The sequence below is a fragment of the Vicugna pacos genome, chromosome 21, assembly GCF_048564905.1.
Source record: "Vicugna pacos chromosome 21, VicPac4, whole genome shotgun sequence".
Classification (NCBI taxonomy): Eukaryota; Metazoa; Chordata; class Mammalia; order Artiodactyla; family Camelidae; genus Vicugna; species Vicugna pacos.
The window spans coordinates 17523348-17550078 of NC_133007.1; the positions used below are offsets into that span (position 1 = coordinate 17523348).

General features: G+C 50.5%; 1 protein-coding gene across 2 annotated transcripts in view; it reads left to right on the forward strand.

Annotated features, from left to right (window-relative positions):
- Positions 1-1450: 1450 nt before the first annotated feature.
- FAM78B (family with sequence similarity 78 member B) overlaps positions 1451-26731 on the forward strand; it is a 78198-nt gene continuing 52917 nt past the window's right edge. Inside the window, exon 1 of one of the 2 annotated variants that reach the window (XM_006209023.3) lies at positions 1451-2462. In XM_006209023.3, coding sequence (XP_006209085.2) covers positions 2200-2462 — 263 coding nt within the window. In that variant the 5' untranslated portion in view covers positions 1451-2199. Of the gene's footprint in view, positions 2463-2705; positions 2754-26731 lie in introns of those variants that run through there. The other variant, XM_072946205.1, reaches the window with a different exon arrangement.

Sequence of the window (26731 nt, forward strand, 5' to 3'; positions counted from 1 at the left end):
CGTGGTAAAGTGAGAGAAGCATGTTAGCAAAGGGCAAAAACTGCTTTTTTTGCTGTTGTTCTTAACTCTAAAGTGAATTGAGGTGCCAGGAAAGTTAAAATAACTTTATGAAGAGTGCTTTTAGATCTCAACTGACTTTTAAATTACTCATCACATCTGTCCTAGCTAAAGACTAACTCTAGCCAGCCTCCTGGGCAGCCTGTTAGTCAGAATGTTTCACACTTAAACACCGGATCCAGCAAATGCTCGACGAAGATGGAAGAAATACTTAAACAGAAGCTATTGGCTTTGGAAATATACATGTAAAAAAATGTCCAGTAAGCGCATTTGCTATTTTTTTTCTGCTTGGCATATGAGACCACAATATCAGACACAGGTCATCATAATGTACACAGCGTCCAGGATCTGCGGTGGCAGTTTCCACAGGACAGTAACATTTACCCATTCATTCATTCACAGACGACTGTTGCGCAGCTACTACGTGCCAGTCCTCAGACAGTGCTCTGGAGAAGCAAAGAAATGAATAGGTCCCTGAGATTCCGGGCTTTCTGTAGGATAGATGGATTACTACAAATGGGTATCCTGGACTTGTATCATTAAGCAGTTACTATTTAAATCCAGCCTGGTTCCCAAAATGTTGTCAAGTCCCCCCCTATTTAGCAGGTTACAAGTTACCTTGGGTAACCTCAAGAAGGCTGCTAAGTATTCTAAACCAGCTAGACAGTCGTGCAAGGCACAACCTGTCTCGGGATGCAGCTACGCTAAAAATGCGGTGTTTAGGGTAAATCCACTACTGCTCTTAATTCCCCAGTGTGTAGGGGTTTGTTGAAAGAGTGTTTTTTAAGAAGGAAAAGATTTGGATGAAGGCAGGAGATGAGTAAAAGCTGAGCTCGTGCTTCAATCGAAACTCTCGGCGTTTTGGTAATGGTGTTAGGGCACGGAAGGATCCTCGGGTACCCTCCCAACCAACAGCGGTTGAAGAAAAGCTTCCAGACCAAACCCAACCAGGGAAAGACGTAAATCCACTGCGTTTAGCATCGTACTGGAGCCCAGACTTCAGCCTTCTTCATGGTAAAATACTGGGGGAGCTAAAGCCGAACTCTAACGTAACAAAACTACATTATAAATAACGGGCTGCTCCCCTAACCCTTAGGCTGCCCCGAACATTCACTCGCAGGTTCCCACCCAGACTCTGGACAGCGCCACGCCCTTTCGCGCCCCACCACGCAACCCAGGCCGGGTCCCCACAGCCCCCACGCCCACCCCCGGGCCGCCACCCACCGCAGCCCCGCCCCGCCCCGGGCCCCACGTGTCGGGCCCCACCCCGGCGCTGGCGGCCCTTTAAACACCCCCCCTTACACAGTGCCCCCCCACCCGGACGGCAGCCGAAGAGGGACAAAACTCATGGCGTACAGCCAGTTTCCTCCGCGGATCTCGTCCCCGGCGGCCCAGCCCATGGGACCCTCCACCCCGGGCCACAGCCCCCTGGCGCCCCCCAGCCCCTCGCGGCCGGGCAGAGGATTGTCGGCGCGGCCCAGCTGCTGGGCGGGGCCGGCGGGAGTGCGAGTCCCGCTGCCGCCGCCGCCGCCGCCGCCGCCTCCGCCTGCCGTTCGGGCCGCCCGCTCGCCCGCCGCTGGGTGCGCTGCACGCGGGGGGCAGCCGCGGTGCAGAGGTTCATGCAGCGGCAGCGGCGGCGACGGCGGCGGCGGCGGCGGCTGCTGCTGCTGCTGCAGCCGCGGAGGCAGACAGGCCGGGCGCTGCCGCCGCCGCCGCCCTCCCCCGGCTCCATGCCGCCGCCGCTACCGCCTCCTCCTCTCCAGCGAGGGGCGGGGGGCTCCGGCCCGGGGTGGGCACCACTCCTCGCAGCACAGCTCCCCTCCCTGCCCTCCGCGCGGGCCCTGGAGCCGGCGGGGGCGCCCGCCGCCTCTTAGGAGCGCACGCTCCGCGCGCCCTGCCGGAGAGAGGGGGCGGGCGTGGGCGGGGGCAGGCGGGCGTCGGGGCAGCCGGGACCCCGCACGGCTGCGAGAGGTGGGGGCTGCCTCGGAGGATGCCCGGCGGCGGCTCCCCGCTCCTAGGCGCGGGCTGAGCTGGACCCGGAGCGGGCGGCGCTTCGCCATGCCGGTGTGACGGGCGCCCCCGGCTGCCCGCGCGGTCCCCCGCGCTGCCCCACGCCGCGCCGCGCCGGCGCCGGGCGGCAGGATGGGCTGTATCCAAAGCATTACCTGCAAGGCGCGGATCCGGCGCGAGAACATCGTGGTGTACGATGTGTGCGCCACCATCGACCAGTGCCCCACGCGCATCGAGGAGACCTCACCCATCGTCCTGCGCTACAAGACCCCCTACTTCAAAGCTTCGGCCCGTGTGGTCATGCCCCCCATCCCCCGCCACGAGACCTGGGTGGTGGGCTGGATCCAGGCGTGCAACCAGATGGAGTTCTTCAACACCTACAGCGACCTGGGCATGTAAGCGACCGACCGCGCGGAGCCGGAACGGGGTCCCTGGCCCTCGTATCTTCTCACCCCGACCCTCCTCTCCAGCTCCTTCTTACCGCTCTCCGCATCCTCTTTCTAAACCTTCCTCCCGCCTCCTCTCCCACCTCCCTCCTCCCTACGCTTTTGTTTCAATGACAGGGCGGGTGTGTGTAGGGAGGCTCCTCGCGAAGGCATTTTCTCGTGGTTTGTCTCTGACTCCCCGGGAACGCGAGAACGGTACTGGGCAGGAAGAACCCGATAAGGAGAGTCCGAGAGACGGAGGTGAGGGTGGCTGGCGAGTACCCTGGGAGTTTCGGGGACGCCGCCTGTGCTTTGTGGGGCTTTCCAGGAAGAGTTTGGGGAGACCTGTAGAAAGGAGTGGAGTGGAGTGCCGGGGGCGCATGGGCTGTGCCGCGCGTCCTTTGGAGAAACCCGAGCGGGCTTGGAGGAGAAGGTCCCGGGCGTCCGAGCTGGACTTGGTGGTTCTGCTCTTTTCCCCTCGACTGTTGAGTTCCAGCCCTTGACCCCCGGGCCGGGAAGCTTGGAGGCGTTTGTATCCGGAACCGCAAATCCGGCAGAGCCGCCTCTCTGGCTCGGCGCCCTCTGGACGAGTTCTGGGGTGGAGGGAGCGGGAAGGCACCGGTCGCGTCCCGGCTAAGCAGGGCTGATGGCCTTGTGCGAGCAGCCTCTGTCTGGCGCGCTGCGATGTGTTTCTTTTGCTTAAGGAAAAGTGTGGGTCTTTTGTCGGTCCAGGGTCTTTGCTTATTCCAAAAGTTTACTAATTGCGGCGCTGGAAGGGATTCCCCAGCGCCCACCGCCGAATCCTGCCGGCGAGCTGGGAGCTCTCCAACTTCTTTCAGCAGCGCCGCTCCGTGCGCGCCGGGCTCGGCGGCTGCGCTGGAGACCCGGGATCGCAGCGACTACTCGCCGCCAGGGGCCGACAGCCTGCCCAGCAACCGCAGGCTGCTGACGGTCGCGTCCAAGACTTTATTTACTATATTTTCATAACTTCCTGCCAGCCTCCTTTCCGAAGTGGACTCTGAGCAGTTAACAACAATGGCTAAAAGGTTTGGGCATGTATTCGACCTGCTGTTACAATGCAGGTCTAGAGCACCCTAATTAGCTTACAGCCTATAGGGAAACCCTTTTCTGGAAAGTCGGCCTCATTTCATTTATTGATGTACAACTCTAGAGTTCCCAAGGTTCATCCATTGAATGCGGGTATGGGGTGGGGGAGTTTCCATTTTAAAAGGTCAAACTATCTTTTTAACAGCAGTCTGCAGGCTTTTCACTGCACTCTGAGAGCATCTAAGTTAGCACTAGTCAGAGGTGCTAAAAGGAATTTTGACAGATCGCTGTGTTTTCCCCCACTACCACCCCCACCCCTCAGAGTTGGAACTTTTCTTTTTAAGCATAAAAGATCAATGCTGGAGAAATCGCCTCCCTGGAGAGGATGTGTGACAGACCAGTTTCCTCTATGCCTCTGCACAGAGTGCTCTTCTCTTTCTGGAAGGCAGCTGAATGTGAGAAATGGGGGACATATTATTTGGGGGTGAATGATGCCATTTAAACACAGACACATCCTCAAAAGAATGATTATATATCTGAATACGTGTCTCTTAAAGATTTTTTTTTTAAAGAAACCTATTTCCAGTCAAGTCAGAGAAAGCCCCAGACAGAGCAAGGGTGCCCTCCCCTTTGTCCTCCTGGCCTGGCCCTAATGGCAGTGTGCAACTTTGCTGGGGGTCAGTAATTGCAGCCTGGGGCTCCTCTGGAGGAAGCTGGAAGGGACTGAGCTGAAACAGCCTCGCTTTGCCCAAGACTGCACAGCCAGGGCTCTCTGTTGCCTCACATCTCCTGTAAACTAGTAACTCAAAAGCAAATAAATCTTCCATTCCATAAAAGAAAATATATCCTACCTCAGGAGACGCTGAGGAGAGGTATACACAGACATGGTAGTTGAACTTCCTGGACTCTGTGAGAGGATGTGTCAGAATGGGAACCAGCTTTCGCTGGCATGAGTCAGTGCCCACCCTGAGGGACGCGTGTTCCCTGGCCCTTCCTTGCTGAATGCTTGCCTTTGGGATTTGGAAACAAAGGTTTGCCTTTAAACTGCTACTTGCAGTATTTTGAGATTCTTGGTTTTCGTGTTGATACTGGGGAGCAAAAATAGTCCCCAAGAATCCATAAAGCATATTGTTACAGATCTATGTCCAGAGTCTACCTGTCTCTTCATGGCTGCGATGATTGCTATGTGTTTAAGGCCACTTTGGAGCCCAGAGTTGGTTGAACCAAGTTCCACAAAATGTTTCTGCCCTGAAAACTTTGCCAATGTAAACTTTTTAATGGAAAGTCATATTGCATGAAAGTCACAGCAGTCTATTAGTTATTATGTCCACTTTAGCCAGTACCTTGAGTGGAAAAAACACTGCAGGCTGAATTTTCACCCTGGTGCAATGCTCTTGTTACATGAAGCATGATATAATGAGAGGGTGGAGGTTAGAAAGCTGCCTTTTCAACATTTAAGAGAGACTGTGCCAGAGGAAATACGCAACGTAAAATAGCAAGGAACCTCTATCTATAGGTTTAAAAGAAAACATGAGCTTTTGTGGTTTCAGTTCTCAACATTTCTGAGAAAGAGTAGGCTTCTAAAGGAGCGTATGAAATAGTTGATGATCAGGACAGCCAGAGCTTAATTTGAACTTGAACTCACATGACTTGGAACTTCCTCCGGTGATTCTATAGGAAGCAGGCTCTGATTGCTTTCTCATTTGGCCCTGGTGAACCCTGCTCATGCAGTCCCTCTCAGACTGCTGCAAGGCTTCATCCTTCAGGGAGGATGGAGGATTTTCTCAGTCAACCCATCAATAAACAAATATTTATCAAGTGCCTCCAATATACCGGCACCAGCAAAGAAAACAAAGGAATAAGCATGCAGCTTCACTTCTTTTCAACATAAGAGGTAGGGGCACGTGCAGAAAAAGCCAGTGCTCCCAAGCAATGCAGCAGTGCCAGAGAGAGAGGGGCAGGGGTGGGTCCAAGTAAGGTTTTCCACATGTGTAAGGACTCAAGCTGGATGCAAGGGACGGATGAGATTCAGCCGGGCAAGGAAGTGGGGCTAGCGCTAGAGGGGAAAAGCAGCAAATGTATGGAAGTGGGAAAATGTAAGATGTTTTAAGGGGGCATTTGTAGGTGGTAGAACGTTTAAGGAGAACAGTGGGAGATGAGGTCTGAAAGGGTCTGTTAGGGAAAGCCCAGGACAATATGATCTGGAAAAGAGGAGGCTAAGGTGAGGTTTTCATAACCAGACATTTTAAGGAGGCTCTGCATACCTTCTCCATACCTCTTGGGCATACAGGAGCTTTGCAGTAGAGGCATAAGACCCTTATGATGGAACAGTCTTGAATGCTAGAGTCCAGTACCCAAGATTTCCTGAGTGAGGTTGGAACAAAGAACAGGGTTCATGTGCCAAGGTCAAAGGTGAAGCTGAGGTCAAGGGGGAGATCCAGCAATGGCTAAAGTCCCTTCCCACTCCCTTTGAACCTATGTGTGTTGTCTCCCAGAGCTGTCAGGGGACTCTCTGATCAGCTCAGGGTTGATGGTCTAGAATTTGGAAAACCTAGGCTTGGATGAAATCTGGGGAGATGAGAGCTCACACCTCTCCTTCAGGAGACAGCTCCTGACTGTCTCTACTCCTCCTTCAGAGCCAACGTTGTTCAGGATTGGACTATACCCTCCCACCTCTGTTGTCTGTTCGGTTCAATCCAAGCTGGTTTCTGTCCATTCCATACTTGTTCTTGCTCCATTCATCTGTGGTTTCCATGTTGCCAGATCCAATAGCCACTTTTGAGACACACTCACCTTTCCAGCAGTATGCCACATAGTTGACAGCTTCCTGGGTTTTGAATCACTTCCATCCTTTAGCCTTCGTGCTATTTTCCTGGCTGTTCCTCTATCTGATTTCAAAATACGGTTCATCGAGACATTTCTCAGTCTATGCTGGCTGGATGGTAGTTTCCTCCATCCCAATGGCAGCAGCTGGTCTCTGTGATACACAGTCACCTGCAGTGTCGGTGTGTGTGTCTTCGCATGGTTTCCACTTGGCTGTCTTGAAAGACATCTTGAGCTCTATGTATCCAAACCTGAACTCTTGATCTCTGCTATTGCTCCCACCCAAAAGCTGCCCCTCCGCCATCTTCCCCATCTCAGTAAATAAAATACCTCCACTTCCTGGGTTGCGTCAGCTGAAAATCTTCGTGTCACTCTAGATACTTACCCACACATCCAATCCGCCATCAAACCCTCCTGATCCCCTGTCCCAGATAGCCCTAATCCAGCCACTGCTTTCTGCGTCCACCCCTTCCATCTTAGCACATGCCACCATCAACTGTCACTTGCTCCGGAAGAGGATTTCACCCCCCAACTTGCCGCCTCCATTCTTCACCCCCCTTCGGTCTGTCCCCTATACAACAGCCAGAGTGACATGTTAACAACATAAACGCTGCTGCTTTCCTGCTTAATTAAACCCTTTAATGACTTTCCATTGCACTTGAGGTAAAATTTGAAAAATCTCTTCCCACTCTTTGAATTTGTGTTCTTCAGCCTTTTTCCGTTTCTTCAAAGGAACCAACTTCACCGCAATTCAGAACTTCTCCACAGGCTGCTCTCTGTCTGAAACGCTCTTCTTGCCCACACTTTTCTAGCAAATTCCTAATCCTCATTCATGTCTCAATGTCTCAACTGTTACCTCCTCAGAGAGGGAGCTCTGAGTTCACAGTTTAAATTAGGGCTCTCCTGTTGCCTTGAATAACACATTATTCTTGTACTTGTTACTGTTAGTAAGCATACAATTGTATGTTTATTTAACATCCCTTCATCTACTAGCATATAAGCTCCATGAAAGCAGATAATGTATCCATTTTACTCACTGTGAACAGTGCTTGACCCATAGCAGATGTTCAATAAACATTGTATAAAAATAAAAGAGCCATTTTTCTGTTCTCATAATCTGTGTCTTTTTCAACAAATTACGTTTCCCTTAGAAATTAGCTTTTCAGATTAAACCTAGGGCTGACCCCACAAAGGTCTAGAACTCTATAGGCATGCCAGCGGTCACTCAGCACATAAGCAGTTAAACTCCGCTGTGCTTTGCTGTCATTTTGTTCTGCATTGTCCCACCAAGTCCGCTGCTCCTCAGCCCAGGACTCATGCCCGTCACTTCTTCTGTCTCCCTGCGGTGTTCTGTGCACTGGGTGTGGGGTTCGGCAAACAGTGAAGCCTCGCTTGCAAGCCACCTGCTACAAAGTGGCATTCAGTGTCTGCCCAAAGAGACAGGAACCTTGTCATAGCACATTTCCACCTACATCCTTAACCGTGGCCTGAGCCCCAGGACTTCTGGAGGTGGATGCCCGAGCCACTGCTTAAACACTTTGCCCAACAGGGCATTGCCCCCAGAACAAACATGACTTGTTCACGGCTGTGTGTGCAGCATGGCTTTGAGCATGGCCCTCACTGATCGAGATGCCTCCTTCTGACATCTTGCTCTTGAGGGCCAGCTTGGCTCATCTGTCCAGGGAGCCTGATGAATCTCTAGGTTCATTGTGCCACGAGGTCCAATGCCTCTTAACACAGAGCTCATGCCTGTCACTTCCTCTGTCTCCCAGTGGAGACTTGCGTCAACACCCATCCCCCATTCCCATTATACCCCTAGTAAGGGGCCTCACTATCTGGAAGTAGCAAGAGCTGGCCCTCACCAGAAACGATGGGGAGCACCCCCCGCTCCAGTCTCCAGAGCGTCAGATGGGAAAGCGGGATCCACTTCCCTTATTAAAGTCCTGAGTGCCCTTGAAGGGGAGGCAGCCTAACCCTTTGCCTCTAATCTTCTCCATCTCGGCAAAAGAGGAGCAGCAGAAGATTAGCTGGTCTTATCAGGAAGCATTAAGCTCACTGGAGATAAAGCACAACTCCGGAGTTGGAGAGGGTAGGAGGAAACAAATGATTCAGAAAAGAGAAGGGGAGAAGTACATGGGAGGGAAAAAACAAGATGCGGCTTGTAGAGCCTGGGATGCTAAAACACGGCTGCACAGGATGGAGAAAGCAGGGACACATGAGCTGGGAGGTGTTGCACTACAGGATGTCGGCTACCTTCCACAGGGCAGCAGAGGCACATGTTTGGGGGGCCATGTTAAAGAAGGCTGGCAGTTGAGTAAGGAAATGCAGAATCTGGTGTGGGATGCAAGATCCCAAACGCCCCCTTTCCCTGTTATGCCTGATAACCTATGGCTGAGTGGATGTCGGGGGAGGGGGTGGGGACGGCGACTTGCCTGAGACCGTGCTTCTAGTAAGTGGCTGAGCTGAATCTTTGTGAGACGGTGGGGCCAAGAGGGCAAGGGACTGGGTACATCCATTGCTTAGAAGCTCATTCCCTGGGAGCAGAGGGGTGCCTCCTCAGTTCTCAGGGACCTCCCCGCCCCAAGCTGGCTAGTCTCACTGCGGGTTTTAGCCCCGTGCCACCCCCGCCAGGATCTTCCCTGCGGGCCACATGTCAGCCCAGGAGGGCAGCCCCAGGCCCCAGCAGACCATCATCTAGACCACTCCTTTCTGGACTTGTGAGTCTGTTCATCCTTCAGACTCTCCAGACAACTGCTGTTTGGACAGATGATTAGGAGAAAGATGACCCCCTTCTGCTGGTGGGCTGGACTCCTGGCTCTACCATCAGACATATTGCTGGCTCCCAGGAATTCTTGCACTATTGGTCCTTTTTCCAAGGCCCCCCCAGGCCACTGTGTTAGCTGTGTGGGCCCTGCTCCCTCGGTGGCCCTGATACAAGCCAGTTGGAACTGTTCACTGTACAAGTTGAAGAAATGGCTGCTGGCTCCCCAGCACAGGGAATCGAGTCAGAAGACCTGGGTTCCATTCCCAGCTTTGTGACCTTTGGCAGACTCCTTAATAATCCAGTGTCTAATTTGCATGCATGTAAATGGACAACAGAAAGATCTGTCTTGTCTCCTTGATGGGGGGTCAGAAGTCAAGTGAGATGGAAGCTGTGAAAGGGCTCTCCAAATGGTAGCACACTGTGCACGTTTTTTTTTTATTATTATTTTAGAGTGTGGCTGTTATTATTACTAGAGAGTGACTCTGGATCAGCCTCAAGGAACAGGGAGCGGTGGCCCCGCGGCTTCCCCAGGCAGAGAGAAGCATTCACATTCCGGAGAGGGTCCCTTACCCATCAGTCGCCGCTCCCGAACAGGCCCACTCAGGGCCAGGGGGGAGGAGAGTCTCGCTTTGTACACCCGGAACCACGGCTGTCTTCCATTCATGCCCAGAGGAAGGTGGTAGCTTCTACCCCTTGTCCTACCCAGAAGTCGCCCTCCAAGCTGTAACTCTGGGCAGCATCCAAGACCCTGGCCAGTCCCAGTCCTTGGGTGCAGTGCCTGCAACTCAGCCATGTCCTGGTGGGGACTGCTCGCCCTGCCCCCTGGCCCTCCCAAGGTGTCAGTATCAGGCCCACATGAAAAGCCAAGGACTCGGGGCTAGGGCGATGCTGGAGCATGTAAGCCATGCTGTCCATGCTCAGGAAGGTCTGACTTTCCAGCCTGGGTGGATGATGAGACCCACACCTGAAATAGTCTGTGCCTGAAATTATTTTTAATATAGTCTTTCCAATGTGTTTTTGATATATTTTAGCATATATATTTCACAATTTTGGCTCTTCATAAGAGAACCTCATATAGTTCACCCCCAAATAATTACGAAATCTATTTAAGGCAGCCATTTTTCACACTTTAGATAAGCAATTTGGTTAAGTAAATAATGTGCTTGGGGTCACCCTGGCAGGCACTGGTAAAATCAGGGCTCCCTACTCCTGCCCTGGTGCCTTCCTGTGCCAAGTGCATGGTCAGCCGACCCAGGACAGGAGGTGGGGGTAAGAGAGGCCACCCTCAGAGCCGTGTACACTGAGCACCTCAGGGTCTCTTGGCACATGGGCATCACTTACAGCCTCTGAAGATGAGCTGGTAGATAGGGACATCTAACTGTGTTCAACACAAGCAAAGAGAAGTGTGCAGGCTGTCAGATTAAGACAAAATAAGTAAGGCCGTGTGCCACCTGCTGGCACCTCTCTGGGTTACTGTGACAGGCCTGTCTCAGAAAGCCTCTGGCTGGCCCCCTCTCTTGGGACCTGACCTTTTCAAGCTGGCATGTGGTCTGCGTCAGGCTCGGGTGCTCAGAGGCTGTCAGAGGTCTGGCTAATGGGAAGCAATAAATCGGCATCCTCAGTCAGCAAGCTCTGCAGCATCCTGAGGGGGCAGGTAGGCCAAGGAGGTCAGGGCTGGTGGGCATGAGTGGTGACAGGGACAGCCTTTGGCAAGACTAGGAACCTCCAGAAACAGACAAATGAGATGTTGCTTTGCCCTCGACTTGGGGAGGGAACAGGTCAGGAGCCACATATGCTGGGGTAGGGGTGCAGAGAGCATTGAGTATTCCAAGCCCAGTCTTTTTTTTTTTTTAATAGAGGTACTAGGGATTGAATCCAGGACCTTGTGCACACTAAGCATGTGCTCTGCCACTGAGCTATACCCTCTCCCCTAAGACAAGCCCGCCACGAGAGAGCGGGATGTGGCCAGCTCATTCTTCCTCTTCCTAAGCACCACCAGCAGAGCTCACTTCAAGAACATATTTTAAGTGACTGAAATATTTGAGACTCTGTTTCAAACTTCCATAAACAACCTTCCCCTTGTTTTTTAGGAAGGATAAAAGATTTGTGCCCCCCAAAACTAAACTCAAACTCCTGCATTTGGAGCCAGGGAGCTTGTGTTTTGCTGGGGTCCGTGTGCACTTTAAGGAGTGGGCAGGTATTTGCTTATTGCCTGTCTCCCCATGAAGCCATAAGCAACTTGCTCAACTTAACCACGACCACCATTTGTTGAAATGCTTTGTTATGCACTGTCTGTGAGGCAGGTGCGATGCCTTCCGCATATTAAAGATGATGAAATCAAGGCCCAGAGAGGTTAGGTAACTTGCCCAGCATTACGCAGCTCATAAGTGACAGAGCCAGGATCAGAAACCAGAGTTCCAGTGACTCCTTGCAATGTTACTCTGCTGCATTAAGGCCAAATGATTGCATGACAGAGTCAGTGAATGAATAAATGGGCCAGTAGGGAGCACTCAGGATTTTGCCTGAGTGCTCGATTTTGTCCTTGCTGTGGAGACCTTGGAAACAAAGGGTTTAAATCACATTGGAAATAGCCAGCCTCCTTGCCTCCCAGCTGGTCTGCTCAGCTGGTCAGCACATGATGTTAATGAGATCGGGGTCTTGGGGTCAGACCCAGGGGACCATCCCAGCACCCAGGTCAGGGCTCTTTACCCTTCCAGCTACCAGTATAGCAGAGTCCAGATGACAGAGCAGAGAAACAGCCAGAAAAAAGCAAGTAGTGGGTCCACAGAGTCATCCTTGACTTGGGCGTGTTAGGGCCACTTGGGAAGTCATCTAGCCTAGCCACTCACTTTACAGATGGGGACACTGAAGCCCAGAGAGGGGCGGTGACACTAATGAGTGCTGGAACCAGGACTCAGATCCAGATTACATGGCCTGTGTTCTTCATCACCAGGCCACGCCGGAGCCTGAGGGGGACCAGGAGGCTCACTCCATGGGTCAAGGCTGGGGACACCCCTCGTCTGTAAAGCAGTAATCAAGGGTCACCACCTCCTATCTTCCCACCCCACCCCTACCCTCCACCCTGCTTGCTGAGGAGCCAAGTCTGTGGGCAGAGATGGCTACCTGCTCAAGAGAGGAAGCAGCACAGGGTACAGAAAGAAGCCGGCTGTCCACAGCACAGAGAGGAACTCAAATGGGCCCTGGGGATATCTACATGGTTGCCAGGAGCAGAGAGACCGGCCTATTCCCAGAGTCCAGAGACAGTGATTAGCAAGCCAGAAAGGAAAGGGGCTCCCCAGAGACGCCCATCACAGATGGCAGGAAATGGGAGGGCTTGACGGCCCCAGGAGAAGGGATGTATGGAGAAATTGGAAATTGAGACTCAGCCTGGGTGCCCACAACCCAGAAACCCCTTCCTCCACCCCTTAACATCCCCCCAACCCCCAGCCCAGGTGCTGAGACCATCCCCAGGCCCCGGGCCCCTGGCCCCCTGCCCACAAACAGGCAGGGTAGCTCCACGGCCCCTGGCAGCTCCAGAAGAAATGAGATCCAAGCGGTGTCAGAGATGACAGATTGTGAGGGGGCCAGGGCCCTCCCCTGACAGCAGGGCTCAGCTGGGTGGCCCCTGTGGAGCAGAGCAGATGGGAGAGTCTGAGAGGGAGATCCTAGCAGCCTGGAGACTCTGTTTCTGTTGTGGCTTTCAGTTGGGTTTTCTCCATTTGTTTTCCTTTTATTTTCCGGAAACTCGATACATTTTAGCATAGGGGTGGGATCCGGTGCTGTGTCTGTTTACTCTGAAGGCGGTGGGGGTGGGGAGGAGCAGGTCAGGGCTACCACACAATTCGCTTTGCCCTCATTGGGGTCTGAGGCGTGGGTTAGAGGAAGGACTGAAGAGGGGGCTGAGCTTGTGCGTCTCAGCAGACTGTCACCTCTCTCTGGCTGGCTATATCCATAGTCTTTGCTCCACTGCAGACTGCCTCTCATAAGGAAGACTCTGGAAGTCCAGGGCAATGCCAGGGGATCTCTTTTCCCCATATGCAGTCCTGATCCAACCTTGGCCCTCCCTCTCAAAACTTGCACCAAGGACCTACCCGCGGCCCTCCCTGGAGGCCTCCCTGGAGGAGGAGGCACCTTAAGGTTTCCTGGTCTCACTGGGCCTCTCCCCATTCTCCCACCGACCTGGCGTCGCGTCTTGCAAGTCCTGTACCTGTCAGGGCTCCCTGTGCCTGTCTGAGCAGCCTGGCTGCCTGATTCTTTAGTATTTGGGAAGACTCTGCCCACTGCTTGTGCCGTCTCTGTGTGCATCTCGGTGCCTCCCTGCTTGCTCTCTGACCCTCTGCTTTCCTAGTCAGGCCAGGTACTCTTTCAAGCTGCTGGGCCTCAGCCGGACACCTGCTCCCAGGCCCCCTGTCCCCCTGGGTCCTCCATATCAGGCTCACCTTCTCCTTTTGAGGTGGGAGACACAGATGCCAAGGGAGCTGCAGCTGGAGGGGGTGGGGGAGGCGGCCACGAGCCACTCTGTCCTCCTCAGACCCTCTGAGCCCACCCTGGGCTTCCACTTTCATCTCATGATTGAGCTTTCAAAAGCCAGGGATCATCTATAAAGAAAACTACTTGTAATTTAAAGGGACAACTCAACTAGAGTTCTGGTGAGGAAGCTGAACCACAGTTAGGACTGGAGCATCGGGGACGTCCCCTGAGTGGGTGGGGGCAGAGAGGAGGGGTTCAACTGGACAAGTATTCAGGACTGGTCAACGCACAGTCTGGAGCAGAGAAAGGGGCCTTGAAAGAAGATTAAAAGCATGCTTTCCTGCCCTGTCTTCTTAGCAGCCCTGGATGTCAGAGCAGCAGACCCTAAGATACAGGAAAGAGGACAACTGATGGGGAATGGACAGGACCCAGGGCTGCCACCGTCAGCCTAATTCCTGTCTGACAAGCTAGGGCAAACTCTTGACCTTTTGTCCTGCTGGGTGTCCTGGGGGGTCCAAGCAAAGGTGACAGCTGCCCTCACCCCACCCTCGTTGCCAGAGAACAGCCACCTTCCAGTGTCTTCTCTGTGGAAAAGCCCCCTAAGGTAAGGTGGCCCCCTAGTCAGGTGGCCAAGCGGCATGGCCCATGCTGAGAGGCTTCGGAGACGGAAGAGTAGGCAGGAGCCGGGAACGCTAAAGTGGGCCCTCTGCAGCCGAGCAGGCATCCTCCCGCCCTGGCCAGTGCCAGGCCTTCTCTCAGATGTCTCTGGGAGAGGTGGTCTTTGCAGAACCCAAATTGCACAGGGAATCAAGACTGTCTGGGTACCTGTGGGGTTGCTTAATCACTGTTGAAAAGACTTTCAGAGATGGACCTGCGGCATAATTAGAGAGTTGAGCCCGGAGGAAGGCTGATAGAAAGGGGTCTCGGTGCAGGTTTAGTGCTCAGGGCCCCTTTCTCCCGCAGAAACTGCCAGATCGCAGTGCTGAATGGAAGCGGGGAATGTGTCCGCATGAGAAAGTAGCATTTGTCTACATGAGAAAGTTTTCACGGAAACCCTGTCTGTCAACCTTAGGGTCTATGCATGTTGCAGAAAAGCGTGTGACAGCTCAGTTTTATAGCTCAGTGGTACAGCTCGGTGTTACAGCTCAGTTGTGACAGCAACCTGGATCTGGGCGAGAGACCAAGCAGCGCTTGGAGAATTGGAGAACTCAGGTTTATTAAGCCAGCAGGCCCAGAGGGGTTAACAGTCCAAGCTCTGGACCCCATCTGTAGGTTTACACAGGCTTTTATAGGCTGCCAGTTTACATTTTGCAAGATCATGTGCAAAAATGTATAACAAAAGTTGACTAATTAGGAACAAGCTTTGTAGAAATGGACCAATCAGGAGGGAGAGAAATAACCAATCAGGAATGAGGGAAATGGACCAATCAGGAGTGAGCTCCACTTTCCTAGAAGTTAGCCATTTCAGAGGCAAAAAGTGAGATAGAGCCTCTGGGCCAGGGAACCAGATGGTGCTGGCAGGAGAGTAGTGGCCCTGCCTAGGGGTCCTGCTGGTCTTTTTTATGGGGTGTCCCACCTCATGCACAGTTACTTTTTCGTGAAGCAGCTGGTTCTCTTCAGCCAAATGGTCAAAACGGGGGCTTGGATCCGGTGTGAAAGTGGAGACACTCGGGCTCAGCTCCTACTGGGGACTATTTGTGACCACATGGGGTTTAAGATGGTTTCCTCTCCACTCACACGAGGCCACAGTTTCTGTGGTTTATATCAATGTCTTCAAAGTCAAGATTGAGGAGTCAGGCCAGGGACCCCCACAGTTGGGCAAACTACCACCGGTGAGCCAAAAAGAGTAGGGGTGCTTCCAGATCAGAACACGGGTGTGTTTGGGTGGTTATTCTGAAAAAGAAATCCCTACTTAGATGAGAAGAGTTTTTTTTTTTTTTTCAAGATTTACCCTCAACATCTGGTACTTCCTGAAATGCCTGGACCTCAGAATTGGGATCTAGAATTACACTGTAGTGTTTATGACTTCCCATGAAAAGGAAAAGCATCTTGGAATGTTGACATGCCATCTTGAAAGAGCAAAAACATTGAAAAAGTATTTTCTTGGAAATATCCCTGGTTAAACGGAAACAGAGTAGCCAGAAAAAAGTGGGTGGGATGGTCAGACTATCTTCATTAGGACAGGTCAAGGGCTAAGTATAAATCCAGAGTTCAAGAGCACGGGCCAATTTACAAGGTAGCAGTGAACTCCAGAGCTGTTACAACCCCATGTGCAATCATTTCCAGTCTCAGATGTTCATTTTCTTTGGATGTCATTTCTATTTGTCAGCATTGTGGTATCTGCATGACCCAGGACAGAACTGAGATGGTTCTCCCTGGCAGAAATCACCTTGCATACAAGCTCAGAAATCCTTGTTCTGAGTCGCTCCATCCAACTTCTGAACATCCGATTGGCTTTTATGTATGTTTTAAGCGAATGTGTTTTCACTGTTTCTTATGTCCATAAGAGCAAGCTTGTTAGCTGTGTTATGCAAATGTTCTATACTCTTGCCAAGTTTCATCTGCTCGAGCTATCAATTATTGAGGAAATCTGTTGAAATTTCTCTCTCTGCTGGTGTGTTCATGACCCTTTCTGCAGAGTTCGCTCGCCCCTGTTACTTTATATGTTTTGAGGCTGAGCTTGTTTGCCTCTTTGGTTTTCAGTTTCCTCTTCATTGCTGACCTCTGGGGATTTATTTTGCCAGCTCAACCGTGGATTTGTAAGAAATTTGTAACGAAGGGTTTTTCAGAATACTTAATCTACCACATTATGATTTGCTTATTAGAGTCTTCTGTTCCTCAGCTGAAGACAGAGCTTTTAGTGGCTACGTTTGCAGGTTTGAATGAATGTCTTGCAAAAGCAAGCTGCCTGGCTAGGCAAGGCCCTTTGATAAAAAGAGCTGAGGGGTCGTAACACTCTGACATTGGGAGTGAGGAGGGGAGCCAAGGCACTGTGAGGAGCGTGGGTCTACACCAAGGACGAGAGTCCGGCAAGAGCCCCACTGTGCACGGGGCACAGCTGATAGGTGCAGACTGCTGCGTCAGTGGACCCAGTTTCTCTGAGGTGTTGTAAGTGACTCTTCTGTGTGACTACGACATTAGCCACCCATCTGTACGCACCAGGGCCCTGAGTCTGTTCTGACAAACCAGAATGTTCTGCTGGAGAAGCTCCTTTCCTAAGAAGCTTCAGGGCCCTGCTTGAGCACAGCCATCCTTGGTGTCTCTCTGTAGCATCAGAGACTCGAGTTGGCTCCGGGTTTACCCATCTTCCTCCCTGGGCCCTACCCCTCAGGCTTATTTGCAGTGGCATTTGGCTTCTGGCAGGTGGTGAACTTGTTTTGCCTCCGTCTCTTCCGGATGGCTCTGAAAAGGACCCACGGGAAGAGAGAGGGCGGCGGGGAGGCAAAGCTGTCTGCTGTTTGGAAGGCACGACCAGGGACCCCCAAGAAGGCGTGCATGCCTGGCATCACCAGGCACTCAACAGGCTGACTCTCTCTGGGGGTGGGGTTGGGGGTGGGGGTTCCTGACTTGAGCTATTCAGGAATGTGGTGATCTCAAGGTGGTGGGGGCCCCATAAAGCTGGACTTTTATGACAAAAAGCTAGGCTGGCACTTCAGCGTTTACAAAAATGCTTTCATGTACATTACTTTTGTTGAACTTCACGCTCACACTTGGAGATGATATTATTGTTGTCTGTGCAACGGGGAAACTGAGGCTCAGTACACTTAAGCGATTTGGTAGGCTTACTTGGTGAGGAAGCGGTCACACTTGCCCTCTGATTGCCCACTGATTGCTTCCTTTAGATAGCTAATACTGGAAAAAGAGAAGGTGATAGACCTTTAGAAACTGAAAAGATGTTCAAATTCCCCAGTCTGACTCCTTTATTTTTTTATAGGTTCAAAAAACAAAAACAAAAACAAAAACAAAACTAAAAAGAGGTAAAAGGAATTGTCCAAAAAGCTAAGTGGCAGACCAGCTGAGATCCTTGAAGGATTGTGTTGATTTTAAAACCTGTCTGTGTCTTTTATAACAATTCAGTTCAGTGAATTTAATTGTTTATGAAAGCTTATCAGTTCTCTGAGACACACACTCCATAGAAGGATGGCAGTCTATGGGAATGTCCTAGCCCCGTAGACAGTTCTGCTGGGAAGAAAGGGTTTGAACCATGACTGTCTGCTGGGCCTCCTGACTCCAAGTGGTAGAATTGTCCCCTCGTGTCCATCTAGTGCCCATCAGAAATCTGAGCTGTGTCTCATCCACTTGACTGTTGGGGTAGGTCCTTTCCTAACCCAGATATCCATCACTGATTCATCAACTAACAGGCCCAAGATGAACATGAGGTGTTTTACACATATTATATCTTATTTAAAGTTCATTTAAATTTATACTATCTCAATTTCACACATAAAGAGACTGTAGCTTTTGAAAGATCACTGCCCAGACTCCCAGTGCTAGAACCAGAAATTAACACGAGATTCAGAGGACTCCAGATCTATGCTTCTGACCACCATTATTATTACATCATTATTAGTACCTTGTTGCTTCACCTAAAAGAGAAAAGTTAACCTCAAGGTTCCAAGCAGGGCTTAAGGATGCTGGGAACACCAAATAATTTCATCGTCTCATAACAAAACGATTGCAGACATTTTTACCAAACTGCAAGTATATGAAACGTATTTCAGGATTTATCTGTAAGCCAAAAAAGCAAAAACAAAAACGAAAGAAAGAACAAACAAACAAACAAAAAGGGTTTTTTTTTTTTTTAAAGAATAGTACTGAAAATTTGAATCATGTTACCAGTTCTCTAGACCCTTCCCATCTTACCTTGCATTCATCTGGGGTTTCTACATGGGTGGACCACAAAACTGGAGACTCGTTGTATCTGTTATTAAAGATGAAGCCTTAGATTAGCAGGAAGAGTGTGCCACAGTGGAGAAGGGCATGGGGTTCAGAGCTGCTGGTCACTGAAAACTCATTGCCCGTAACTCCTCTTTGACTGGAGGCAACGTAATATTAAAAACCGTGATTATAAGGGAAAGAATATAAAAAACTGAATCACTGTGCTCTACACCAGAAGCTAACACAACATTATAAATCAACAATATACTTCGGTAAAAATTTAGAAATTAAAAAAAATGATTCATAAAAACCACGGACCTTGCAGCTGCTGGACATAGGTTCAAATCCTGCCTCCACCACTTACTAGCTGGGTGACTTCAGGCAGCTTAACTAACCTCTCTGGACCTCTGCTTCCCCATCTATGAAAGGGGGCAACAATAGCTCCTGTATCATAAAGCTGTTAGGAAGATTAAATACATTCACGTTTACCAAGTGCTTAGAACAGTGCCTGATGCATTACAGGCACTGTATGTTTTTGTTACCTTTTTTTTAAAGTGGGTGAACGAATTACTAAGTGGACAGACATTTGCTGCATACCTAGTATGTGCCAGGAACCATGCTGGGGAATTTTTCATACTCTGAAGAAAAGCTTGCCGTGGTTGTGTAAAAGCCCCTTATCCAGCTGGATTTCCGCCAGCTGGTGCTCTTGAGCACCTACGTGCTGGCATGGCGCTGGGTCCACGGTAAGCTTTGTGGTCAGGGAGCCCACCCAGAGCAGTGGAAACCCCGTAGACTCGTAAAGATCAATAAGAACCCTATTGATAACCACCGTAAGTTGCCATTTCATCCAGCCTTCTCCAGGCAGAATTGTGTCCTGTTCCCTAAAGCATCCTCGTGGGTTCTAACTTGCTCATCCCTGGACTCTGTTCTCAGAGAAGGTCTGGCCTGACTGGGCAGCAGCCTCGAGTAGACCTCCCCGTGCCTCCAGCTCACTGATGCCCACCTGGGCATTATTTCCCCACGTTGTACCTGCTCCTTATCTCTGAAACCACAGTGTTGCAGTGAGAGACGCCAGCTGGTACCTTCAACATCCCCAGGGACTTTGCTGGCTGTCCTCACCGCACACACAGCCAGCCTTTCCCATCCTGGGTATGAGCAGATTTCCCTTCCCCGTGTCCGCTGGTGGCTCACAGAACTGCACTTTGTTCTTTCCCGAACCACCTCTCCCAGGAAGAGGTTCTCTCTGCTCCTCTCCTCCTACGTGTGATCTCACCTGAACCTCAGGCAGGTGAGACCCAAACCCAGAACTCAAAGTCCTGGAATCAGGTTCTGAGCTCAGAATATCCAGGAACCCTGATGGCTGCGTGTGTGCTTGGTGGTCAGAGATGAGACCCGCAAAGAGGAGCTGTAGGTCGTTACCACAAAGTCGTGAACTGAACCTGAGCACTGAATACTGGGGAAGGCTAAGGAGTAACGTTTCCAAAAAAGGGAAGCGCAGGATGATTCCAGCCCCCGTGAGCCAAAGTGAAATGAACGCCAGTGCTCAGGAGGCTCTTTGCCTCCTTGAGAGGTTGACGGAGATGCCCCCCGAGACTCGTTCCCCTCTGTTCGTCCACTTAGCCATCCTGCTGGCCTGATGGCTTCTGAATTTGAGTTCCAGCTTAATGTGCCATCCCTGACCCGATAATCAATAAGGTTAATTCAGAGGTAGAAACAGTAGCTCCGACAGGATCCTAAATAAACCCAGTGCTTTGCGGTCCCAGGTGCCATAAAACCCTGAATGGAGAAGGTAGAAACTGGCCCTTGAGGTCAAAAGCCGTTTCAACAAGACGGCGATGGCAGTAACTCTGAGACATTAGTCCTCTAAACTGATGGCCTAGAGCACTCCCCTGAATTGTCCTCGGGGAAGATCTGGCCCTTCCAGGCCATGTTAATAATAACCATCCTTCATCTTGGTAATAAAAGCTTACAAAGTGCTTTTGCTCGTAACGTTTCTTTTGGGCCTCACAGTAGCTACGGGAGTAAAGGCAGAGGAAGTATCGTTTCTCTTGCAAATGAAGAAACAAAGACTCAGAGGTTGGGTGACTTTTCCAAGGCCAGAAGGCACGGACATAGACTCACAAGGTGTCTTCTGACTCATTATGCACTGTTTGTCCACTTGACCATCCTACTGGCCTTCTGGGTTCTGAATTTGAGCAGCCGCTTAATGTGCAACCAACCGAGCAAGAGAGTCAGTCCCCTCTCACTGGGAAGACTTGCACAGATGGGCCCCGCTGGGTGCCGCAAACGTGTCTGACTTGAGCTAGTCTTTGATCATGTACAGACCGAAGCCTGGACATTCTGCCGACTTTTGCTAAGATAGTGCTTTGTGGCCTCTCTCAAAGTCATAAAGCAGCTAGAAGGGAATTGGGGAAGACACCTGACTCTTCCCTCCCCCTCCTCCACAGCCCAGAACAGGTGAGCGTCCTGTTCCTTGAGGCCTTTCCACACCCTCCTTTGCCCATGGAGAAGCCTGCTTTTCCTTTGAAAGCACGGGCAAAGTGCTGGTGCCGTGATGGCATCTGGTACCAACCTGCAGGATGCTCTGGAAGGCAGGTTGCCAGATGCGCTCTGGAATTTTTTTTTCTTTTTTTTTTTTTTTTGCCATTCAGACAGGTTGGGTAGGGGAGTGAGGCAGGTGGAAGATCATCCAACATGTATAATCTTGCCTTGGTTCCATGTCTAGGAAGTACCTCTGACTGGGAAAGATGAACGTGATAGAAACGACCTGAATGGAAGAGATGAGATTCTGAGGCAGGGATGGTGATGTCTGTGGTCCTTCACCTCCTGAGGCTGTGGATGTCAGACAGAGGTTCAGCTTTTTTTTTTTTTTTTTTTTTTTTTTTTTTGTCCCAAGCCATTTAGGTGGCTCATCCTTCACTTTGACCAGAATGGACTCAACCCAACCTGAGGGCATCCTGCCACCTGTCTTCTTAGGCAGAGTTTGACATCCAGGGAACTAGGGGCTGATGTGTGCCTTTACAATGAGAGTAAAGTCTAACAGGTGATGAGTTTCCCCCAGCACCCTCCCCATCTTCTCTGGCTATTTCAAACAAACCCCAGATTCTTTGCTTTCATAGGCAGGGAGTTGGAAGAAAAAGTTGCTCTTTTTTTAATATATATATAGAAAGATGAATGAATTCCCAGAGGAGCCTCTGTGTGAGGTACCATAGTGGAGAACAGAAAGGGGGCTTTACTGGCAGGTGTCTCCTTCCCCTGGGGGCGCTATACCTTTGATGCGCTTTTTCCCCTTTGCAGCTGAAGATTTTGCCCTGAGCAAAGTTAGTTTACACCTTGTTACTGAAGAAAATAGCTGAAGTTTGAGAGATAAGCAGCCACCCACTCCCTGTCTGTCAAGAGTCAGCACAGCTTAAGATGAATGGGAGACCTCTGTCTGCTTCCGTCTCCGTCTGCCCCATTACACTCTGATTTTTCCTGCTCCATCATGAGGACAGCCAGCCTCCTCCTCCCTGTCCCTGCCTCCCACCTTTCAGAATTGAGCTAATCCTTCAGGAAATATTTAATGTTCATATGCCTCCCTTGCACAGAAGCAGTTTAAGGGTTCCTGTGATCCTAGATTTAAATGCTTTTTCATTTCCTACAAATTTATTGCCATCTGTTGATTTCATTCCGGCGACACCCACACCAAGATCATTCATAAGGAGGATGAGACCCATTCCTAGACCCCTCCCTTACTCACAGCTCTTTCCTCCCATCCAAATGCCTCAGCATGCATGCATGTGTGAAAGCATATCCTTTTCCCAGCTCTCTTTCCCTCTGTCTCTCTCCCTCTCTCTCTCTCACACACGCATACACACACACGCACACGCACACATGCACACACATTTGACAGACTGGCAGGCAATTTAACGTTTTGGTATTTATTTCCTGAATAATTAGCAGTCGAGACCCACCAATCCCTTTATCCCTTGGGAACCCTGGTTACTAGACCCACTAATTGGAGTTGAGGATTTCTTTGGTGCCTTTTGTCAGCTGTTTTGGTTGCCCTATCATTCCTTACTCCTTGATATAATCTCTTTTATTTTCATCAAAGGTAAGTTAGTAGGTTGTGTCTTAACTGTCCTCTAGTCCCCAAGGGCATCTCTTCCCTCCACGTTCTGCCCACCGCACCCCTGTGAGGTTCGTAGGGTGCCGGTAAGGACTAAATGAAATGGTCTATGCCGGCTGTTTAGCACAGGGCCTGACACATGGTTAAGGGCTCAATACGTATTATTATTGTTGGTGTTGTAGTATCTGCCAGTCTTGTTATGTAACAGGATTCATTTAACTCCTCTTTCTCAGCTCTGTCTGCCCTCTTCAGTCCATCCCCAGTCCTGTAGTGCAAGCCTCAGCTTCTCACCTGCCTCACTGCCATGGCCTCCTAACTGGCCTCCCTGCCTCCCATCTCCACACTCTTCCCCTCTCCCACCCATCCTCTGCGTCGCGGTCAGAGTGAGCATCTCAGAGTATAACTCTGATCAGCTCGCCCCCTCCTACTTAAAAGCCTCGTAAGGTTCCCCTCCTAAGCCCTTCAAGATGAAATCCAAACTCCTTAGCAAGTGAACTCAAGCCTTCCCCCTTAGGGACCCAGAGGTGTCTCACCATCTCATCTGCCAGTCCCTCCGTGGTACCTCAGCCAGAGCCACACCAAATGACGTCTAGTTCTCAGCCGTGATGTGTCATCTCCCCGGAGGTCCTTCCCTGGCATCCTCCCCCAGTCTGGGTTAGCCGTCCCTCCCTTCCACTGTCCCAGCCTCTACCATGTGTTAATAGTTAGCACTTACTTGTTCCTAGATATTTCATTTGTCTTAACACATTTAATCCTCACAACAAGCCTGTGAACTAGGCACTGTTATTATGGCCACTTACAGATGAGGAAATTGAGACATAGAGAAATTAAGTAATTTGTCCAGAATCTCATAGCTCTTTAGAGCTGGGATGTGAACCCAAATGATCTTGGCTCCAGAGTCTACACTGGAAACCAGGGCTCTGTGACCTCTTGCACTGTTGGTCAAACCGTGGTCCTCTCTGGACTGAGCTCCTTGACCTGAGAAGCCCTGTGTTATGCATGTCCCACTGCCTCTTTCAGGATATGAGCAAAATTCCTTTTCAGTTAACCCTTCAGTTAGTCCATCGTTCTAAGCCTGCAGGACTCAGTAGATTTAAGATTAACCAATTTTATGCAACCAGTTGCCATTCCATAGAAAAAGGCCTAGAATGCCTACATGTGTTAGAAGTCAGGGGTCAGAGACTTAGAAGACAAGGCTGCACCCTTGGGGAACTTACAATTCACTTGAGATAAACAACACTATACACAAACCCAAAGTATTGATAATGATTCCTGAAATCACAAACAAAACCAGTTTCTTTGTTTTATGGTCAGCCCTTGTATAAAAATAGTCTCCCTCTTGTCCTGGCTAGACCCCCGAGCCCCTTGAAGCGAGGCCCAGTGTCCTGTATCTCAGTGCCCAGCATTAGTGAGAGCCTCTCCATGGACTTATGGCTTCTGCTGCCGCCCCACGTCCTTCCTCAGTTACACAGTTTTCCCAGTCCTGGGTGCTAGAGGTCACTCAAAAGACCCGAACACCTGGGAGATTCCAGGTTGGAAGTGAATTTCTGGGGATAGAGTCCCAAGCTGCAACAGACCCAAGTTGTTCGGGACACTAGAACCTTGTTTAAGTGCAGCCTGACCCCTCCAGTCGCGAACAATTATTTTCCATTGCACGATGTCCCCTAGTGACTTACCTAGGTATGGACCTCTGCAAGGCAGCTGTCCTCTTCCATGCAGACATGCCCCAGGTCAGAGCAGGGCTGGCTGCCACTGTGCCCATCACCTTGGTAACCAGTCTGATCACAGAGGAACTGTGCTCAGAGCAGGGAAACCCAGGACCTCTCACAGTTGGCTTGTCTTGCCAGAAGTGCAGAGAGCAGCATGTTTTTGCAGGACCAGTCTGGCACCTGTCAGCCTGCCCCCCCTCTTCTCCACACCATCCAGCCTAGAGCAGTCGCCCTCCTCCAGAGTTGGGGGCACTTGCAATCTGTCCCTGGCTTGTACAGTCTGTCCCTAGCTTGTACAGCTTTGATTCCATCAGTGTGGTTGCAAAAGACAATGCACGCTGTCATGGACTGCCTCTAGAAGCAGCTAGGACAACCAGCGGTGGCTGCCATTTATCTGAAGGTCGCCTTTACCAGACCCCACATGGATATGTATTTCCCATCATGTCCTAGTAGGAACACACTTTCCTTCTCTGTAAAATGGGGATAAAACATGCCTCCACTGCAGAGTTTTTGTGAAGATCCTACATCGATTTGTTTAACAAATATTTAGGTACCTTATAGGGGCCCAGCTTGCAGCTCATCGTAAATACTCAGCTGCAGTAGCTTTAAGATACTCTGTCTTAGACAAAGTATTTCAAAACTACATAGAATGTTGTGTCAGCTTCTGGTGTACAGCATAATGTTTCGGTCATACGTGTACATACCTATGTTCCTTTTCATATTCTGAAACTGATACATTGCAAACTGACTATACTTCAATAAATTTTTTGAAACTACATGGAAAATGCACAGTTTTTAGTATTCCACTCACTTTCTTCGGTTGTTTAATGTCTTCAGATGTTCAGGCAAAGGGGGATCTTGTTCAATAACTGGAGTAGAACCCACAGAGACTTCCAGGTCCCCAAACCTGGTTTGCTCGCGATGGGGCACTTGCCCTATCAAGCATTTGTCTCACTGTGACATAATTGCACGTTGGATTATCTGTCCCACTGAGGGTAGAGACCATCTCTGTGCACCTGACACATCGTTGCCCCATGGGTCATGTATATCTGTTGGACCACAGCAGGTGAGCCCTTTATGAACATTCTACTTGCTCACTGCCCCAGCCTTCGATGTCAGGGGAGCATCACAGACTCAATGAAAATGTCCCCTTTGTAGATACTTAACGCCTCTTTAATTTAGCTGTTTCGTTTACAGAGGCAGCCTGGGCTTTGGTGTCCAAAGGCCAGATTGCAGTCACAGCTCTGCCGTTGGTTGGCCATGAATTCTGAGGAAGCTGCCTAGTGTCTCTAAGCTGTCATCTCTTCATCTGGAAGATGGAGGCATTAATAATAAGATACCTGCCTCACAGGATTGTGTTGGAGTAAAGAAGATGATGGTCAGAACTGATAAAAACCATGCCCCCCCCCAAAAAAGTCTCTTGGTTGTGTTTTATCATTAAGCATTTTCTTAGAAACCTTAGCAAACCATTTCCTGATAATCAGCAGCTTCACCCACTGTTTGCAATAAGGGAAACTGAGGCACACCTTATGACTTATGACAAAGGGATCAGCAGTTTCCTCATCCCTCCCTGGAGCAGAGACGATGGTGCCTCTCCCCTTCCTTTGGCTCAGATAAGTCAAGCTTTAGATTGATTAGTCGCCAAGGTTATCCTTTCCTGAAGACCCAAAGCTCTGTAACGCTGCCTGGCTTCCCAGATGTGTAATCACAGTTTCTAGCCCCCAGTAATGTCTGGAGCCTAATTTGCATATCCACTTTCACCATCCAATCCGAATCCTCCCAGGCGGCAGCTCCACTGGGGTGGGTCTTCTCATCTGGTTGTGGCCTCCGCTCTTTCCTGCTGTCTCCCAGCTAGTCAGCCTTCTCTCCCCACGACCCAGGGGCATCTCTTAGGAGTCACGTGTTGGTGGTGGATTGTGCTGTGGATGAAAGAATGAATGTGGGATCTGCACATTTGAAGGCTAGAGGAGGGTTGTGGGCGGCAGGTGCGATAGGTGGGTGGCATTTCTGCTTCTGGAATATCCTAGTCACCACGAGAAAGGTTATCTATCTTCTAGCTAGGAAGAGTCTGGCCCTGCTGTAGGGTGTCAGAAACATATGTGCTCTACAATTCTCTTTCCGGCTCATTGAAAGGAGCCCTCCAGAAAGGTGTGGAGAAACCTGTCTCCACCCTGCCCTACATCCTGCATGACCTGCATCACACCCTGCCTTCCAGGAGCCTCTGGCAGTGGTGGTAGGGAGGTTCCTGCCCTGGCTCTGAGTTCTAGAAGAATCTAGTCTCTTACTTTCACCCTCAAAGTGGGACAGCCCAACTTGGACTTTTTCATGAGAAAGCAACAGTGACAGGTTTGTTCAGCTCTCTAGTTGAAAGAACATACTGTGATATTTCTGGGACAACACGGGCTTGGCTGATGGTGTCCACACGAGAGTAACCCATGCC